The sequence below is a fragment of the Ylistrum balloti genome, unplaced genomic scaffold (assembly GCF_031769215.1).
Source record: "Ylistrum balloti isolate Yb309-2 unplaced genomic scaffold, AGI_CSIRO_Ybal_v1 Utg369962, whole genome shotgun sequence".
Lineage (NCBI taxonomy): Eukaryota > Metazoa > Mollusca > Bivalvia > Pectinida > Pectinidae > Ylistrum > Ylistrum balloti.
The window spans coordinates 308,708-331,162 of NW_026782059.1; the positions used below are offsets into that span (position 1 = coordinate 308,708).

The 22,455-nt window shown below is 33.4% G+C and overlaps 1 protein-coding gene across 1 annotated transcript; it reads left to right on the forward strand.

Annotated features, from left to right (window-relative positions):
* Nucleotides 1-923: 923 nt before the first annotated feature.
* On the forward strand, nucleotides 924-21,932 carry LOC132547572 (uncharacterized). Its single transcript, XM_060211346.1, has 4 exons — nucleotides 924-967; nucleotides 5,039-5,304; nucleotides 13,463-13,524; nucleotides 21,762-21,932. The coding sequence occupies exons 1-4, from the start codon at nucleotides 924-926 to the stop codon at nucleotides 21,930-21,932; spliced, it is 543 nt and encodes a 180-aa protein (XP_060067329.1).
* The last annotated feature ends 523 nt before the right edge of the window (nucleotides 21,933-22,455 follow it).

Here is a 22,455-nt window from a genome sequence, read left to right on the forward strand (position 1 = left end):
CACCATACTATTTCCTACAGAGTCAAAATAACACGTGGTACCGGTTGACCTTTTTTGTGGAAATGAATCTTAGTGATTCCGTCTGATTGAAAATATTGTAAATTGAATTGATGTATCACGAAGTTAAGTATACCATGAAAAGTCAGTCTCTGAACATTATTTTTGAACTTAACACAATGGTACAGTCGTTGCATAATATGATGCAACATGATTCAATGTTAAAAAAATACATATACCATCAATTTTAACACACAATAAAATCCTTTTATGCTAATAAATTATTCACACGTATCAGTACACATTTTTCACATAATGCTACACTTCCTTGTCTGTTAGATAATTTCATAGTAAATTCTGACCATATATGCGATGTAAACACATTTCAGTTCTTATAGCCATTTACTAATCACACTACGGTTTTGTATTGTAACCTGTTCAGATAAGTAATAAAATTCACAATTTGCTACAATTCTTAAAAACATTTCTCATGTGAATCTACTGTATCGTTTTCGGTATTGCAAATGTTTGCGATTTCAAAAAATTTTAGATCCTACTAGTGTTTGTTTTGCGAAAAGCACATATCATATTTTGCAAGGCAAAACCATTATTGCAGTCATTCATTCAAATAGATGAATATTTATATAGCGTAACTTTATGCACTGTTAATATACACATACTTGCACATAATCAAGGAAAACTTTGCCTACATCGATTATATAAGAATCAATTTTTGTAGTATAGTTGTTCAGTCTATTGAAACTGACACAGAGCTCAGCGTGTATATTGATTGTCCCCTGCCATATGTGGTTGCCACGCGACCATGCGGCGACAGCGTCTGAAGCTCCACCTGGTGGAAAGGCCGAGGTGATCATTACCTGATCGGAGACTGTAAACGATAGGAAGACCATCCGATTTCTGTCAACATGTCAGCTATACTGGGATCTTTCAAACTCTCTCAGAAGAGGAAGTAAGTAGCATATCATATTTCAAGATTAATGTCAAATATGTTTTAAATAATGTACCACTGTATTGACAATCTTGAAATCTTGTTGAAGCACGTTATCATTTAAATCATGACCGCTGCAGTTAACCTTCAGTTACCCGTGGTAGTCTACATTGTATGTGACAGCCAAGCATGCACTGGTGTCCTATTTCTAATTATTTTGCAATTTCGTTTTGTAAGTAATGCTACCTATGGCTTGACGCTTGATACTGCTTCTGTCCTCACCAAATCTTTTGAACTATATCTTTCACCTTGATGAACTGTCCCAGCTTCATACTTCTGTTTCTCTTGTCAATGTGTCCCCAGCTGCATATTTATTTTTCTCTGGTCTATGTTTCTCAGCTCCTTTTTTTTCGTTTTTCAAAGTCCATATATCTTTTTCTCTTGTAAAATTGCCACTATTCCATATTTTCTGTTGTTACACGTTATGTAACATGTTAATAATGAAGTGGTTTCCTGTTGATTGCTTTCCAACGTTGCCCGGCTCTAAAGGTTGCTTGAAAATTTCTACTCCAAAAAAAGCCTTAGAAATCTTTGCTTTCGTTGCTTTCCAACGTTGCCCGGCTCTAAAGGTTGCTTGAAAATTTCTACTCCAAAAAAAGCCTTAGAAATCTCATAAATACGTCGTATTGTTTTTGTACCAGCATAATGAGACATGAAACAGACGGGCCCTGTATGATTAATTTATCAGTGTAAGCAACGTACCATAATAAATACAATTAGGTTAATCTAGGGGAAAAGATGACATGACATGTTATTTTACGCAGTGCCATAATTAGTTAATAGTCAAAAAATATCTTGCAGGTGTACAGTGAATATTTTTTCTATCCAAATTTTTGTATAAATGTTATGGAAAGCAATTACTGATATACTTCTAATAAGACTTAAGTCGTTCAATATTTTTGCTCTTAGGACAACAATTAGAAGGAAAATGGTTTAACTGGTAATATTGAAGTGGATATATAGAGAGTTAAATACACTACTGCAGTCCTTAAATGTGTTATAATTTCTTACGAACTCTGTTATCTTGGAAACAAAAGATCTTATTTTTCTTATTTCTTAATTTTAACTAACACTGAATGGAACAAGTCTGTATTCTAGCATTTTCTGTTTCGAAAATACAAATTATGACTCGTTTAAAGTGTTTATAGTATCTAATAATTCCCTTCAGAATAGTAAATGACCAGGACAAATTAAATCATCTTTTGAAAGCATTGTTTTACACGAGTACACTGAAATGTGTATTGTTGTATATAATGTATCGTGAAGGACTGAAGTAGAACTATTTCCTACCAAAGGTTCTATGTTCAGGTTCATCATACAAAACAACTGGTTTTGTTTTCGGCTTTAGTAAACGCAACGTGATATTCAGCCAGATTCTGGTATTGCACCAATTTCTAACAAACGCAAAATGTGTAAGAAAAGATGAGACTTGTGGTACACATTAGCAATATTAATTAATATAGACTAGTTAACCTTTTTATAAATATTTCTCTAGTAATACCTGATCACGGTCGCAAAAATATATCCCTGGCATCATTTTGAAAGGTCTTGTGATTTTGAAATTTCTAACTCTGAAGCAATGAAATTGGACTAAGACTGGACATATCAACACGAATTATTTGTTGCCTGCGTATCAATTCTACGTCACAATTCCCACTTGACCGATCACATGTTATTGGCAATGGTCATTAATGGAATGATATTTACATAAACACATGAGTATTCTATATGAAATAAATTAATGGAAAGACGATAGCTATGTTTCAAATGGCAAATCTAATCTCCGATTCTGTGCGGTTAATTCTGCCGTGTTCAATGTTTATTGTGCAAATGAATGACATTTGAAAACAGCCATGTATATTGTAAATTAAACCCCCAGAGAAGACTAAATTGAAACTTAGGATGGTGAGGCATAATGATGAATAAGATGAAAATTAACTGTGTAAACATTAATGCCAAAGCAGACATTCAAGCCAAATAATTACATTCATTAATTACAAAACAAAAAACAATAACAAAACAAAAAACAAAAAAAAACTAAACCAAAAAACAAAAACAAAAATCAAATAAAAAAAAACAAAAAAAAAAACAAAACAAAAACAAAAACAAAACAAAAATTAAAAAACCAAAAACAAACAAACAAACAAACAAAAAATAGAAAAAAGATTGTCCTTGGACACCTTACGTCAATCAAGTCGTTTTATCCTAATCTGTTTTGGACATGGCTTTTTTATTTATTTATATATATATTTGACAACATCTGCTATTGTTGGAAGAAAGTAACATAAAGGTATACAAACAATGGTATACAGAAAGATAAAGGTGTTCGGGGCAGTAGAAGAAACAAAAAAGAGATCCCACTTTCAGCGTCCCTATCAGCTTTGTCATTAATATCTAGCTGATTTTGTAACGGACAAGTCTACTTCCAATATTCAACAGAACGCGTCAGTGTTATTTCTAGCCTTTCCAATTATTTGTATGCTTGACTTATTATACCCTATTGATTTTTGGTCCTGCAGGTATGTAGGCCTGGTATTCTGTATGTGTCTCAGAGCCAATAGTTACTCCTCTCCCTACCCGAGACATACACGTCTAGATATATTGATTTAATTGGCTTCGTGCTAAGTATTAATTTGGTTTAGATTTCAAATGCCCATGTTATATGTTGCAATCAATTCAGTAATATATACAAAAGTTGAATGGTATGTTTCATGAATCTGAATATACACGTTCTTAACATTCTTATGCTATAAATTCACAATTGAAAAATACGATGTAGTGTTTGAAATAAAGTTTGACCAATCCAGACTTTCCTCAGTCATCTCGCATTGGCCAATTATTGATATTTTGGCCTTTGGATCACTGACTCAAAAGGACAAAACAGATGTATGATGCAGTTTCATTCATTAATTAATCAGTTTATCTTACTCTCAGTTTCTGTTGAAAGTGCTCTTAACTTGTTTGTCGTACAATTTTTCAACATCCGTAACCTTTGAAGGGTATTGAAGTGTTACTGCAAATAAGTTAAAGTGTGGTTCGTTGTCTCCGTTCAGATATTATGTTTTCTATCAGCTATTCATAGTTTTGAATTGTATCTTATATATTCTGTCTCATGAATAATTTGATGAAATATTTCAGGTATTGTATCATTTTTTCCGAAAACATTTTATAAAGCTAACTATCGTAGTTTCTTTTTAGAAATTAAAATTAAAAGATTAAAGCTGCTCAGCAAGATGGTAGCGTAATAACTTGTTTGCCAGTATAATGTGACCGGATGGGATGTCCTGCTGGGGACCTTTAGCAGTAATACTTCGTGTGGTAGTAACATAAAGTCGATTTCACAACAACACTACCCAAACAAGACTTACACTTATACATTTTGTATATCGCAACCAAAAGAAAATACATTTTCGTAGGGTGATCTTCCCACAATTTATCATCTAGGTTTTATTTGTCTCCATATTTGTCTGTAAAGAAATACTCTAGTTATTAAAAAATACTATACTGATGCTAAATATGTTACCGCTATTATGCTCTACAGACAAAGGCTCTATATGTTACCACTATTATGCTCTACAGACAAAGGCTCTATATGTTACCACTATTACGCTCTACAGACAAAGGCTCTATATGTTACCACTATTATGCTCTACAGACAAAGGCTCTATATGTTACCACTATTATGCTCTACAGACAAAGGCTCTATATGTTACCACTATTATGCTCTACAGACAAAGGCTCTATATGTTACCACTATTATGCTCAACAGACAAAGGCTCTATATGTTACCACTATTATGCTCTACAGACAAAGGCTCTATATGTTACCACTATTATGCTCTACAGACAAAGGCTCTATATGTTACCACTATTATGCTCTATAGACAAAGGCTCTATATGTTATTACTATTATGTTCTAAAGTCAAAGGCCATATATGTTACCACCATTATGCAATGCCATGTGTTTGATGAGAAGTAAGTTTTTTGCTGGTATTCCTGTTGATAGAAATGGACGTTCTTTTTGTTTTTTTAGGGCGGAGAATTTAAAGATAAAGAAAAAACAGCGGGAGATCAGAAAAGAGATGAAGGCAAAACAATTACAGGCAGAACAAAATTACCATTACCCACTTGAAAGCTATAGTGGAGCCCAACAACAGTACTGTACACCTATTCGGGAAGAGGACGCATTTGATGACTCACCAGATTCTCGTGAAGTAGTATTCGATTCAGAGTTTTCGGAATGGAAATTCATGTACGGCCTACCAGACAACACAGGAAAACTGTATGTCATCAGACTGTGTAAGTACATCTTATGAACTGTTCTAAACTAATCGTCAAATAGTCCTCTATAGTACAAACATGTTTATTATGTAATCCCGTGTGGCACAAATTCTTATGAATAGTAACAAGGTTAATATACATACTTTTACTAAGAGTTTTGAGATATCCTACATCAAAAATTCTTTTGAAAATGTACTGTTTACAATTGAGATTCGCGATTTCGTCATTTTCCCCCGATCATATTGGATTTTCATCAGTCGTCCCTTGATTCAAGAATTTAAACACTTAGCATCACTGACGAATCCTAGAAGGACGAACCAGCTATTCTCTAATATATCTTCTTTTAATTTGTTGCTATTCACTGTGTGTTGTGTACAAAGTTTATGAAAGAAATTTTTTGCAGAGGTCACGGAAAAATATGGAAATTCAAACATGATAAATAAATCAATACTAATGAAATTAATAATGGTGTAGGTGCACACACTGTTTTAACTTGGAACAAATGTTCCAAGCAGTGCTCAAAATTGAATCAAACTATACTTGGCTTCATGTAGTCACCGATTTTTTAATTGATATGTAGTTCATTTTTTTGTTTGTATGAGATAAGTACATGACACAATAATACTAATGTTATTTAAGTGGTCTTTTGGAAAAAATATCGTACACTATATCATATAAACAATGCTCACATCACATACATGAACAGGTTAACTGTTAACAGGATTGAGTTTTGTCTTGTTTTACAACAAATCGACAATGAAATAATCTCGTTTGTCCACGTCAAACAACACAAAGAAAAGACGTTCACAAAACATTACAATAAAGCTAATGTTAATACAAGATTTGTTAGTTACTAGCTGCTCATGTTTAGCGACATATTAACAATTACCAGTCTGTAAATGGATCAAATCGAACCAGTGGAAAGCCATTAAATTAGAAATGGCAAAAATATTAATGTCTAAAGTGTTACCAATTGACATTTTTTTAATACCACAGAATGTTACCAATCCTAACCCGACAATCATATGTAAATCAAGATTCAAACTCAAAAGGGATAAATAATGGCCAAAACAAAGACAAATATTTACACTATTCTGTTTCATCGATGACATCCGCCATGTATCCCTAGCTAGGCAATCAAATCGATGCAAATTTTAAAAACGAGAAATAAATGTATCCGTGGTCGTGTATCACTGTTACACAGTTTACGTAGAAATTTGACTTTAAAAAAACTCTGATAATAGCATAACACTCGATGTTGTAATATCGGCACGGGTCACATTCGCGATAGAAGCCAAAACACTGGAGCTGAAAATCATTTCTGTAACAAGTTTGAAATAGGTGATTATATGCCATATCTATCACAGGATATTCTGGTTTGTCATCAATCTTTCAGAGTAGGTATTATTATTTCGGCCTGATAAAAATCTAGCAGGAAATAAAACAAAAAAGGGTTGATTTACATCCCAAACTCAAATTCTAATCTATAGAACATTTACACAATATGGTGTCCCGAAGGAATGTTGTCAACGTGTTGCCATACTGAAATTATTCACTCAGGCTCGATAATTCGAAACCTAAACCAGTCAAAATATCTACAGTTAATCATTTTGAGGTGGAATGCAAAATCAGAGATCTGCTAGGTAACAGTCTAATAGATTTTTGTTTGTCTCCGTCAGTAAACAAAACTCATAGCATGCCCCGCTTAGGTGGCCGTTCCATACAAAGAACAAAAAAAGGATCAGCTATGTGAGGCAATAAAAGTAAAACAAAATCCTTCTTAGAAAGGAGACAAGGATAGAAAATTCAGACACTTTGTAACCATTCATTAAATGGGTCGAGTGGGAAAAATTCTTGTTCCATATATGTAGGAACTGATTTGTTTTAGTTTCGTCCTAAACATCTTTTTTCTTCTCAATGTGTTTTTGATACTACCACAATTCTGGCGTTCGAGGTGAGCTTCCGCTCATGTGAAGGATGCTACAGGTTCTCTCCCTTCGCGGACTCTCTGTCTTTTGCCCAACACTAAACTGGAGGCATAAAGACTAGTAACTGTGCTCTCACTAAAATTTCATTGGTCGAGTGTTATTTTTTCGCTTTGGGTTACGACTTTTCAAAGTGATAGAACTATAGATATATATAAATGAGACAGTGACATTGTCAGCTATGGACACCGCTTTTCCGATGACCTTACCTTTCACACAAAGACAAAGACGCTTATTCTTCCGGAACACCTGGTCCTATTCTCCTTGTCCTTTATTCAGGAAACTCCATGTAAGTCTTTCTTTTTGATCATAGTTTGGATTATGATTGTGATGAAATAATGGTATTTTCTTGTTGTTGTTTTCAACAAACTAGTTTCCCTGTCTTTGAGCTTTCAATTCGTTTTTAAATGTGTTTTTGGGTATCGGAACTTGTCGATTAGTTTATGCACCATCCTGTCACATTTCTGACCTTTTCATTAACACAGTTGAGTATACTGTGTCATAGTAACTGAAAAACATATATGGTGTACGCAATGGCACCTATATGATAAAACGTTCTATTAATTAGTAACAATGTGTATGAATAATAACTGAAAGTATGAGTGTATCTGCCAGGATTATCTTGCCATGTGGGCAACAAGACAACGTTTTTATATGGAAACATCCTTTTTTGGCTGGAGAGTGATGCGTTGTACTAACATTCATGTTCTGTAGAGCTTTGTTGTATACACCCGATGTTGACGCGATATAACTTGTTTGATTATTGATTTATTGTCACAGTTTCATAATTTACATGTCATTGTTTAAACTCGATGGCGAGATAAACACGACCTCTATTTTATGTGAATAATAATGTATCACCAGCTGAGAATACCAGTTCTTCCTGAAGGGTTATCGATACGTTGATGTTCAGTTAAATAAACGTTTTTTCAAACTTTAAACTGTGTTTAATAATAATTCTGACTCAAACCAGTTATGTGCCATTATCTAGGAAATAACCTAACCTGAACTAGGTTGCTTGACATCTCACCATATCGCCTTTTGTGACATTGAGTTCACTTTTCTTTTTCCAGTGATGCTTTTACAATCACAATAAATATATTTTTTGACGATAACTTTACAATTATAATAAATAGTTTTTCTGATAATAAATTTAAAATCACAAAAAAAAAAAAAAAAAAAAAAATATTATTCATGGAAATAAGTAATTCGATATGTCACTAAACATTGGCCATGGACAGATGCTTATACAATAGATACCATATATTTTTGTGTTTGGGACCTTTGCTCCTCGCTATAACAAAGGTCTTGTGAAGACCTTGTTCATGAAATACGGTTCTTTTTTTTGAGTCATCAGACTGAAATAGTTTGACTGCATATGCTAGTCTGACACCTAACACAGGGACGATAAAGGAAGACATTTAATGATATGGTCTTTGTTACAAGTGATTCGGCTAAATAGGCATTTTGAAGTCTCTTGTAAAAGCCCCCGATAAAATCAATTTATCTATTTTGTATATTTACTTACGTCACAGGTGACGTCAATTTCCAGAAACAGATATATTTAGGTAACCATAATACATATAACACTAATCCTTTTAGTATTTGGATTGAAATTCTATCGATTATGTACATAATGCATCGATAATAGCAATGAATCAATTTCCATGACAATAAGGTGAATGGCAGTAAAATTGATATTTTCTCTGCTATATTGTTTAATTCTGAATACCTTTGTTTCGGGTAATTATGGCTAGTTATAACAGATAATATTATTTTTTTTTTAAATATCAGTACTGTATAAAGGTACAAAATTTGAAATAGACCGTAGACCCAGTGACCTTGAATCTTTTACCTTTGCCTTTTGTCAGTAGAGTTGTTCCAACCTACGTTGTGATCAGCAACCTTGTTCCAACTTCAGTACAGTGATTACTACAGGGTAAAATAATATCTAAAGAGCAACAGTTTGCTTTGAGAATACAAGAAGATGACGGTAACAAAATTGAAAAATTGTTACTAAAGAACTATTAAAGATTTCTCACTGCTACATGCCAGATTTCTTCTTCCTTTGTTCCAAAATTGGCATAGATTTATATAAAGAGCTTCGTTTGCGAATGAAGTAGGAAACACTAAATTTCTATTTTTATTTAGTAATCAATTATTTACCCCGTTTCATCAACTTCGAGTTTCTGTTGTTGCATAATTAAAGGTCAGATAAATGTCACAATGTTTAGCTATTTCGTTTTCATTATAAGATGATCGGTTGGGGTGTCAATATTGTTACATATCTGTATGATGCCACTTTAGAAACATCTGCCGATGACCCTCTCTTTCGTCATCGTCATTATAGCAGTCTTTTTGTTGGGAGGATTTGAAAATACAAACCTTAAGTGGTTAGAGAGCATTTGATGATATACATATACTCAACACGATGGTCTTGTACGTGGAAAACAACGAAGAAAGTACATTCATGGAGGGCAAATACTGCAAATACTGCTTATTGTCCTGTATCGTATTGTTTAACGAATATCTAAATATCAGTCAACATGATATAGTTACAAAAGGAAACTCCCGACATCTCAATGTAATCATAATTCGAATTCGATGAACAAAGGAATTACTCTTACAAAACAAATCTTCGAAAGATACAAATATAATATGACCAAGTGTTGCTGATGTTTAAGCGTCTTCTACTTCACATAAAACATCCACCACAAAAAGCTTATATCTAATAGTATACACGCTATACACGCCCAACAACATATCGAACAAGGAATTAGAATTTTTTTCAATCATATCCTTGTGACTACCATAAAACACCCCCGTAATCTGCATCAACCCAATGTGGACATGTGCTAATTCCGATGTTATGATACAATGTAATGACTGTTTTGCCACGAGCGTGCAATCGTTTAAAACCACCCGGCCATTCATCATTCGTTACAGATTAAAAAAAAAAGGTTATGGTGTTAACTCAATGTAATTCTATTTTGAATAACTTGATGGTGTCGTAAAGTGCAGTTGGATCTGACGGATATAAGTGTGTTTGAATCCTAATTATTAAAGCATCAATTATTAAATATGTGATTTGATGTAAAGGCAATGTATTGTGACTGAAAGGAACTATACACAGCAGGTATACCATGCATTCACTCAAACTAGTAGTTGCTATTTCAGTCTTTATAAATTCACATATTCACGTAATCATCAACATGCACAAAGAATCAATTTAGAAACAAACATATAACAAGCAACAAACCGATAGCAAGCAACCAATGGCTAACTAGCAACAAACCAGTATCAGGCAGCAAAACATAGCAAGCAATAAATAAATAGCAAGCAACAAAACAATAGCACATTCCAAAAACCATATGTGAATGAGATGTAGTTGGCACATACTATACAAAAGTACAACAAATTCATAACCGTTATTTGTTCCGATTTATGATCACCGGAAGGCAAATTAAACTACATCAATGCGTGATGACAATTTGTCTGCAAACTTCTACCATGTTTCAGGAAAATGACTGTTTAAATACTTGTATTTAGATTTTTGATAATCCAAAAGCCAAAAATTTTATGAATCTCATACGAAAATTTTATATCGGTGTGGATGTTTCATTAGTAGGACAACCAGGGAAAATCTTCTCTTGTATTTGGAACAACAGAATGCAGCACGAAATTTTTAAAAAATTGTTTTTATATAACAAAAATTAATAATAATGAGTATTCCTATCAATTCAAATTGTTCTTACAAATGAGAATAGAAAGCAATGCTATAATAATAATATAAAATGTTTGAATCAGTTCTGTTTTGTCATTGAACGCTGCGTAGTACTTGCGGAAGTATTCCAATAAAAATTATTTGTCCAGAATAAACAAGAACTGACACATTAAATGATCAGGATGTATATGACCACATGGTAACTAAATCGCATGACAACATGGTCAGGCTAGACTGCTTACATGAAAAACACAACACAATTATTTTTTTTAATAATTTCTCGAAATGGTCGGCATTATGAAGTGTAAGATACGTTCGGAGCTATCTATCGGAGACAAGAGTTGTTATCAGGATATTGCATGTACTGTCATGAATCTTTTGGTAGAATTGTCAACTGCAAAATGCCTGAAATCGAATTTTGAGTGATATTTAACAATGTTATCATACCTGCACACTCCCTCTACCCAACCACCACCCCCTATTCCATTAAAAAAAGTAAATCAAAATATAATTCCATTGCGGATCAAGAATTTAATCTTAAGAATTGCTCCTCGTCTTCCATTTGATATTGTTTGACTCATTAACCGACTGTCGATTACATCAACATAGATTCTATAGAATTCTAGGAAGAATAGATTACATTATCAGTGAGTGAAAGGTGTGCAATCAATATCTTACACATTTCATGAAATATGTGAAAGATGATGTATTGATCATATCCATAACTATGCATAAACTTTATTAGTATAGGAAGAACAGTGAATACTTCATGCAAACAAAGTATAAATGAGCGAATAAACAGAAGCACCGGACATGTACCTAATGGGGACTATTTCAACTCTGTGTTGTGAGACAAGTGTTGATATTGTTGCTGGTTTCTTTTAAATGATGTATAAGCAAATATTGAACAATGATAAAATATTATTAATCAATTTTTTTCATGATATCTTTGTTTATCGGACAAGTCTCGACGTGTTGTTGGGACATTTTTTATTCACTTTATATTCTTGAAGGTAGCTAAAACCAGTATCTTTTCCTTTCGTGAAAACATGCGATTTTATAACTTTATCACTTAATAACTTAACAACATCAATTGATCTTCATTTATCTGCCTTTTGTACAATCTTTAAGATAACAGGTGTTACTATTGTTGGTGACCTTTAAGTCCCCGAGGTGTCGTATCCTGCTTGCCACATTTTAATTCATTCGAATAGTCACAGTTAGGAAAATACACATATACTTGACGCTGTTCTAAAATTATCTGATGTATGAAAATGACGAAATTTATTTGATTATCGGGCTGTTGCACTTCCCCGTCTAAATTTTGATTTTTTTAAAATCGTTTTGTCTTTTCCTTAGCCGTCTCCTACGCTTCAAAATTTAGGCCCTTAGCATCACTGACGTGTCTGACATGTTTTCCAGTCATATCTAAGTAACAAAATGACCTTGATTTTTCCAGACTCATTACCTGTTTGTTAGGATGTCAAATAGGACGCGACAAAAAATAATGATATTCAAATATCGATAATAGACAAAGCTCTAGACATATATAAGTATGGAGAGCATGGGAACATTAATTCAGCAATAGGTATGCCATATGCTAAATAATGCAACCATGTAGTACATACATGTCCATTGTATACCAACACACGATATGGTAATAGTCAATTGATTTTGTTACCAAGTATAACAAAATATATTGATACAATTATTGTTCGTAACTCTATTATCGATTCAGTATTTGATTATTAAAACACTAAATTGAAAACCAATTTAAAATATATTGATGTTTTTTGTGGTAAAATTATATCTCAAAATACAATACTCGTCCTTTTTTGTTTTATCTGGAAACCTCTTGAAATTAATAAGGTAAATTGAAGAGTGAATCAATGTGCATCTTGCCCTATACCCTCATGTCATTTCAATGTAAGCAATGGGCTGATATTCAACCGTGTCCACAGTTATCTCATCTTCGTTATATGACACTATAAAAGTGTTCGTCCGCTGCCCCATCCTCAACGGATACAGTCATTATACGACGCTTCCCTTTGCCAACTTACGAGGACGTGAAATTACAAACAATTTAGCTACTTATATAGTGTATAACATTTCATAGCCTTTCTCCTTGAATATTCGCTTTGTATAACCAGACCAGTTTTTTTCTACAAATCTTTGACATTGTAGATTGAGTTTATTATGACATGATATCAACGTGGCTACTTTTCCCTGTCTTGTATTTTGCGGATACCTTCACCTCCCAACCATTATGTTGGTCAATTCTGATTAACCCTGTCGTATTCCAGGTTTTAACAATTCAGGTCAACACAATCACGGAGGAGTCCTTAATATTAAGTCGGCATATTTAGCTCCATCACTTCAGCTTTTTTAAATGATAAAGTCAGTTTACTTAAGTTTTCGCTTAAAAATGTAATAATATTTTGAATACCTTTTTCTTTATTTTTTTTAGATCGATCGGAAAGGATTCTGTATCTGAACGGTCAGCCGATGTCAGAAGATCAATACACTCTGGTGAGTATGTTATTGTTGATTAAATTACCTCGTGGCACAATATTTTGTTAGCATCTTGAGAAGAAGTTGTAATTATAGTAACAGAGTTAGCTAATGTTATGCTATACGGTCTATCGACGAATCGTGGCAAACAGCACTTCACTACGATTACCTTTCTAATAAGAAAAATTGCAACATCCTAAAAGTGAATGAATCGCCAGATTACCTCATGGTTCGATAAGAAATGTATTTCCTCTGCTCAATTAATGATTGATCTAAATTACAATTTTCCATGAGTGACTTAAATCGCACAATCAAAAATTAATTAACTAATCACTGCATTCGAAAAGTTGTCCATAGCTTCGATTGATTGCTAGCTGAAATGTATGATTTCAATGACAAGCCAATCACCAAATCTGTTACACTGCAAAATCATACCGTTTCACAAGGCTTACGTTGTATAAAAATATACATTTCCATATGCACCTGATTTCATTGATTAATATTGCTTTACGAAATCAACCTGTACTATAACCATAAAAAAGTTTATCTGCTTTCATTTCGAGCAATAGAGTAACCACTAATTTACCGCGTTCCTAATGTTAGTTCTCCTACTCCTTCTTAAATGCTTCATGGATTTCATTAGGATGAAGTGGTGTCTAGAATTTGCAATTACCATTTTTCGAGTTGATACATATATTATGGAAAAACACCAACCGAACTTGCAATCAATATAACAACAGCTGTACCTCGAGGTCTGCTTCTTCAAAGATAAGTGCTTTGATTTGGTTATTCTTTCACATTTTCTGTAGATTTGGAGAAAGTAGTGTTAAAATCTTGAAAAAAAACAACAAGAAAATACTATCTTTTGTAACCCTGGGTCACGAGTTTGTCCGCCAGTTGACGACTTCTTGCATAAAAATCGTGAATGGGAACAGACCCTGGCATATTGAATCCATTGCAACATGTGCACACCATACAATCGGTATGCAGGGATGTCTCTATTTCGTCCTTTTTGCATGTTTGTTCTTCAATCTTTATGTATTTTTTTACGTAATACGTTTCCATTAAAATTCACAACCATAGGGTTGTACCGCTATTCACCTTTCATGGAAAAGAAAACTCTGATAACAAGAGAACGAATACGTTCGTTCAGTTTAGAATGTGATAAAATGATGTTTCCTATAGATGAAATGCATTTTAGAAGATGTTGTTGAAGACTGATCAAAAGCTCTGTTGAATCGACATACTATTAATTCCATTCTTGAGTAAGCAGTATTACAATGAGGATTCTGTCTCATCTCGGCTTGAGTGAATAACGATGCGTTGAAGGGTCATTTCTCCTGATCTAATACGTGATTCTCACTACCATTTACTTTAACATTTTGTTTTAAAGATAAGTTGACTGTCAAGTCTAATTAGCTTAATATCCAATGCATGTGATCTGTATCGAGAGTAATTCTCCCAATGATGACATTCAATTTGAGTACATTTCTGCACTCATGTGTAGACCTATCATTCTTTTTATATAATTTCACCGGCCATAAAATTAAGTATCCATTTGTGAAAAGAAAGAGTAATGTAGAATCATCATGCCCCCGCTTCCTATTGAACTCCCAGCCTTTTGTTTTCAAGACAAATCAACAAAACACATAGCGGCATAGAATTAGCCCACAAGGGTTAAGTCCAGACCAATGGTTTAAGTCGATCGACACTCAGTTGTGAATAAAGTGTTCAAAGAACTTCAAACACAGCGTTATTAAACTGAAACTAATAATTGTTTATCAAGGTTGAACTTTGGTGTTCGTGGATAGTCGTAAAAAACAGTAACGTCAGTGAACTTTGGTCCGCATGATGCTGTCTAGCCGCTTTTAAGTCAGTAACTGTATTGATTTCTTTTAACCGTTTTGCATATATAATGATCCCTTACTTCGATTTTCGTTGAAATTGTATATAAGCATATTTCGGCCACATAAGATTTTTGTTAACTCGAAATTTTGAATTAGTAATTCGAAATTTGGAGATAATTACTCGATATTCCGAAAGGAAAGCGTAACTCGGAAATTGGAGATAGTAAATCCAAAAAGTTTGAGAGCGTAACCTGAAACGTTGAAAGAATAGCCCTTGCTAAACATGTATGTGTGTCCATACAATGCTAACACAGTGAATTACAAGAATATTAACAAATATAATCATTAACAAATAACTGAGTTTAAATATTTACTGGATGTTAATGTTTTAGTAGTAATAATAAATAGTAATAGTAGAATGTCCATGCCCCTTGTCTGAAAAGGAAAGATAAACGCATTATATTAATTATGTCTATTCCAAAAGATTAAAAATGGTTTGATTTCAAAAGACGTTCTTGGGTAACATAATCGCTACAATTACGGCAGCGAAAACGGATATTTATTATTCCGTTTTTACATATTTCGATAATTGACACTTATGCTTTAATAAGACATCATTTCTTGGAACATGGCGCCCATTGAAAGGCATATAACGCCATTAAAATTGTTCAGTTTAACACTTCAAATATGTCCACACTATTCACTATTCCTCTTTCATGGCATTGACGGTGTATTAGACAACACGTTGCAACAGTTAAACACAGTAAGATTACATATCATTCAAAATTAGAGATTTTAATGTTTTAATATGTGTTTTAATGTATTGATGGAGAACACGCATGGAATTTTCCGCTCTCAAGGTTTAAATGACGAAACTTGCTTTCTATAAATAAAACTTCCCCCATATTTCGACTCACAATTTCGAATTGCTCTCTCAAAATCTCTCGTTACTCTATCAAATTTGCGTAACTATCTCAAAATTTCGAGTTACTATTTTGAAACTTTTGAAAACGCTTCCGTATATGCGTGCAACGTTTTTATTGGAAATTTGGCTTCAATGCTGTTATGTTTTTAAAAAGTAACACTAACATAACGATAGATATAAACAAAAACACAATAGTAGAATTCACTCTGAATATCTCCGACAGCAAACAGTAAAGGAATTATTTACTGAATTCCATTAGCCTAAAATTTGTTTAGATTTTTTTTCAACAAAAACTTATGTATTCGACCTGAAATGAGTATTTAAAACAGACAAAATAGTAAAAGTACTTGAATCGATCTGCGGTTCAGACATTTATCATTTACGTAGAATGGTTTGCAGATTAATGTTATTTGTGCCACTAGGCGATAGTTATTGATTTCCTGATGAGCTATGGATTTTTCTACCCTTATATGTTGATACGCGTGCCTGTGCAATATTCTCTCTTTGAAACCCAACTGAATATATTATTGATGGCATATATTAAATAAACCATGCTAGGTATATGGCATATCGTTCTGTCTCCTTTGGCTTTGTGCCAAGATAACTTTAAATATATTGATTGTGCTGAAGCAGGCAGTTTTTCATGATTTGCAACTATAAGGAATATAAATGTAGATATGGATCATTGTTGACATATACACCACCCATATGAAAAATAAATTCTGATCGCAATATTCATTCAGAGGATTACAAAAATATTCTATCCTGTTTGAACTTATCGATTTGAAAGCAAATCCATTGACTTTATCATCTCAGGAAGTGTGAATGACGTCATAATTCTATTTCTAACTCCGGATTGAGATTAATAACCATAAGTAGACCTTTGATGTTTATAAATCCATGCGAATGAAAAAGGACAACACTTGCGGTTTGATACTGTGGAAAGCTACATTTCATGCATCTGGAGGTTTGCTTAGTGGCTGGAAAACGGCCATATTACTGTTGTTATCAAGTCATCCGATTGACTATGCATGCAGTGTCTGAATTCCTTGGAAAGTCGGATAGTGTGCATATTACTTGATGTTCTTTGTGATTATCTATCCATGAATTATATATTTAAACGATACGAGCATGATGTCAAGATGACAACTCCCATGTATGGTCCGGGTAGTTCATGTCCTTCCAGCCTAGAAACACTTATGATCCTGACTGTTGATGCCCCGCTCTTCAATCGTCCTCATATGCTCCTCCTAGCGACATGTTTCTACGTTATTTGATTGTTGTCACCTAAACAAAAACTAAAACCACTCAAACTGTCATTCCAGGAAATTTGATTGAGTCATGATGTAATTAGATAATCTTATATGACATAACCATAAATATTGGCCTTGTTCCAAAATTGTGAAATACAAATCAATATTGTTAAGTTGATCTTCACTTACTCATTCTCACAGTTAACACACTAACCTCTTCGCGTAAGTTTTTTTCTTTTCACAGGTTGCTTGTTAATGTAAATAACTTTATCTGACTTTCTTATGATATTCCGTCCTATTACTTATTGTAGGCATTCTTAATCATATTAAGTATAATCGTTTGTATGCATACTATAATATAGAGATTGTCCTATCTTATGTATAACCTATACTGTAATATCATATAGAGGCTGTACTATTTTTTGTATAACCGTCAAATAATACAGGGACTATCTTATCTTGTGTATAACTGTAGAATAAACTCGAGACTATATTATCTGGTGTATAACCGTAAAATGATATCGAGATTGTTTTATCTCGTGTATTATCGTGAAACAATATAGAGAACTTTTTATCTCGTGAATAAACGTAAATAAGCCCGATACCATTTTATTTCGTGTATAACCTTAAGATAGGATCGAGACTATTTCATTTCGTGTATAACCATTATATAATACAGAGACTATTTTACCTTATTTGAAACTGAAATATGATATACGTAATAGTTACCGTGTATGTAACTGTTTAACAAGATAGAGATTGGTTTTCTTGTATGTTGCCGTACTATTATATCCTATGTTAGTTTGTACGCGTGTAAAACATGTCATGATATGTTGGTTCACCTGCATGAGTTTCTTCTTTGTCTTGTCTATCGCACATTGAAATGTCTGACATATCAACGGAAAAACCATATACCGAAACAGCCCATCGTCATTGTAACCAGAGGTACCTCAGTATATTACTACATCTTTGTTTGTCCATGTTGTTTGAGGAGTTCTGCATGTTTGAAATGGAAAGTTTGCTTATGATTTTTTATTTTTCTGTTTTTTTTTCGCCACCATGATTCAATTGTTGGAATTTATCAAGCGTCCTTTTGTCCATCAATGTTAATCTTAATATGGCATGTCTATACTGACGAACACACAGAGTAATTTGAGAACTGAATACGTGTGGAGAAAAGATTGATGTAATTCGCTTCTTAAAGGGAAGGTATAGTGATTTTTTAAAAAAAACCTACAGAATATAATTTTTACAGCCGTCGAGGAAAATAATGATGGCAATGATTCATCGCAGATATTAGAATACAGGATATGCAATAAACATCCTGTGGTGTCAACGGCCGTAATGGCAACGCTCCAAATTTCTTTTATTATTATGCACTATAGAACTGAATCTATTGGAAATGACATAATGCTAATCACAGGAAATTGGAAGGTTGTTTTGACACAATTAACTATCGAAATAGCTATAATTTAATTCATTCAGAAGCTAGATTGAGTGTCTGTAACTGTAGGGTTCACTGAAAAAAACATGTAAATGTCCATTGTGTTCTCTTCATGGAAAAAACTATTTATCTGATTCATAAAGCATAAAAATATTCGTTCGAATGGCTGACATGGACTTAAATATAATTTCAATATTGGATAGACGATCATGATGATATGGAATTGATGTAACAGAAAATTGATGATAAACAACGAAGAGAAACAAAAACTGATGATAAGGAATAATTCAGTCTGTTACGCAACATTTAAGAAAATAAGATTCGTCTGATAAAATAAAGGCCTTGTATAGGTGATGACATCAAAGACGAAAACAGCAGACACCGAAGGTATAGCAAATATAGGGTGTTAAAACTGGAGATAAATTAAGATAGAAAGTTGATGGAGCAACATAACTAAGTATGTAACTTAGAAAAGTGCAACACAACAAGACGACTCCACAACGAATAACAGTAAATGAAACAAAAAACACTCAAGAAATATTGAAAAAGCAATCGCGTTTTAATTTGAATTTTTACAATAAAGAACAAAAGTATTTTCATAGTAACACGCCGATCAACTTTCCTCAATAATATCAGCCTATTGATAAATAACCTTACCTTTGAACAATATAACTTCATAAATGGCTCATTGAAGGAAATACAAACATGGCAATATAATCATATTCCAAATAAAAAATTCCTCAAAACTAGGGCAAAAAAATGAAAAAAAGAGATTTACACGGAGACTTTTGAAAATGTACAAAGACCATGTACTCCGATAGAGAATTCGTTTTCTACTTCATAAACGACACCATCTTTGCAAATCTTGGTCAATCCAAGTGAGTTATGTCACGTTCTCAAATGAAAACAAGATTTACAACAACGGAACCAACAGGCAAAGTACTGAGCCTCAAACACGTTCAACTTCATATCACACAAAGAAATAGAACATTTCGCAATAAGATCATCAATGCGGCCTTAAATCTTCCCCATAATTTTCTTCAACCTGCATCATTGAACTCATGTGTTACGAGTTTTTCCGTCAGTTGACGACTTCTTACACGCAGTAATGGGAATACCGAATCAACTGTAACAAGGTAATACCAAAGCTGAGAAACGTCTGAATGCTTTAAGAGTATATGAGCAACGATTCTTGACAGGTTAATGACCTAGTTACATTAATCCTGTTCTGGTCAAATTAACCTCTAATCAGTGATTTTATTCTTCATTCTTGTTCACCAACGATTTAAGGATCAGTCAATATGTGAACTCCAAGGAATCATAAAATTTACACCAAGCTAGGAAAATGGAAATCATATTAAGAAAAATTCAGACATTTCTAAATGTTGATAATGAGAGAGCAGCGTCGTCTATAGGCAATGTAATAAGACATTATTAGTGATGATAAAACAGTGTCAAGTAGGAATCTCGGAATTAAAGGTAAACTATGTGTGATTTCCAGTCATTGCACATGTTATCATAGTCCTTACAAGTCAGCACGATCAAGTTCAGAAACCCCTTCAAAGATTGTTCTATAATTTCACTTAGAAAGCCTTTTTTCACATGTGGCCATGGAATGTTTCTGCAACATTTCATCGGTATTAATGAGGAAAATTGAAGTTTTCAAAAGAAATTAAAAAGTATTTTTCGAAAATAGAATTTTCAGATTACGCAAAACCAGAGACGACATACCATATGTTTTGGACTTGTTCCGTCACAGGTCTTATAAACCCAATGTTCGGGTATATCTATACAGAAAGAAACCAGATTCTTTTCCTCTCCTTGTAAGATGCCAAATAATAGGATCCAAACGTTTTAAAGCTCTTAATCAAAATATATATGTTTGAGAATACCCGATATTAAAACTTGTAAAATCTTTACTAATAAGATATCCAAGAGGGGTCTTGGCGTTTGTTTGAAAAGTTTGAAAATGCTCCTCACTTTGACGCTCACTCATGTCAAAGATGGCCCAATCCCGGCCATTCTCTTTCTTGATCAGTTCCAGGATCAAAAGAATACAACTTAGTACCAGGGGAAACCTTCATATGAAGTGTGAGAAAGATTCATCCAGAGATTCTCAGTCCCAAAATGTTAAGGATACAGGATGGCACCAAAAGAAACCAGCATATGAAATTTGAGAACAATCAATCCGGCATTTCAACAAATTAACAATATCATAAACTTTCAAAGCCAAATCCGAGATGCCCTTGTCAGCCATTCTTGTTTTTTGTCAGTTTCAAAATCACAAGGGCACTAATACATGCTATTTAAGGGATATGCTTTCTGTATCTCTAGAAACATGGAAATTACAACTTTCATTATCAGAATCCAAGATGGTCGCGTGTCAGCCGTTTCAATTTATACATCATTTTCAAGTTCAAAAGGCCTAAGTGGGAGCCTATGTATTAAATTTGAAAAAAAATATGCTTTTCAAGAAATACCGATAACGAGGATTTCCTACTGACGGACGACGGATGACAGACCACTGATGTAAGACGATTTGAGTAACATTTTACAATTGTATTTAGACTATAGCCATCCCCTTAACACTATTCAAAAGGCCCAGAAAAGGACAAGCTTTTACCACATGCAACCAAATATCAGAAAATGCTCGTCTGAACTAGTCATCATGTCAGTGAGTGCAAGTGACGGTATGATTATGTCTAAAAGTTACGTTTCAGATCAACTACAAAATCTATAGCTACATCACAAAACATCATTTTCATAAAAATGCTTATTTGTTGTAGAAGGAGCTGCATGGCGGAAAGGTCCTTAAGATCAACTTCGACACTGATGGATTCAAATGCGAGATAAGGTCTTGTTTAACAGAAATGCCTGACGACCAGAATCAGACCCTCTTTGTTAATGGAAATCGCATACAGTTTGATGACGAAGGTGACGATTTTGATGCCGAGTAAAAGCTTGGATTGGTTTTGAAGAGGATACCTCTGTATTGTGCCTGTGATAAACAACTTTCTCTTAGATTTGATATTAAATGTTTTAAAAGATATATCTCCATGTTGGCAGTCAACGTGTCCAATATAGCACACTTGTCAATATTGACATTTTTGTATGTTTTGGTATGTATAAGATTTAGATTTGTTGCAATCGCTTTAAAAAGTATTTTTTGTCCTTTTTTAACCAATAACCAAAATCTGGACATTAATAAGTGTACATTTTGTCAGAAGTTGTTGCATTATTAAGCACTTCCTGTAATATAAAAGGGATGTTATACATATGCTGTTTAATGCGATTGTCTTTATTTATTAGGGTTTAACAAGATTCCAGGCTTCGATAATTATACACTTTTCAAAAAAAATCAAATCACTTAATACTTCTAATATAAAAGAGACAATGAAATATAATTGATACTGACGTTTGAAACAACTGAACACAAGATTGCATTGTGTAGGCCTCACTAATACGTATGTAATTTCAAAC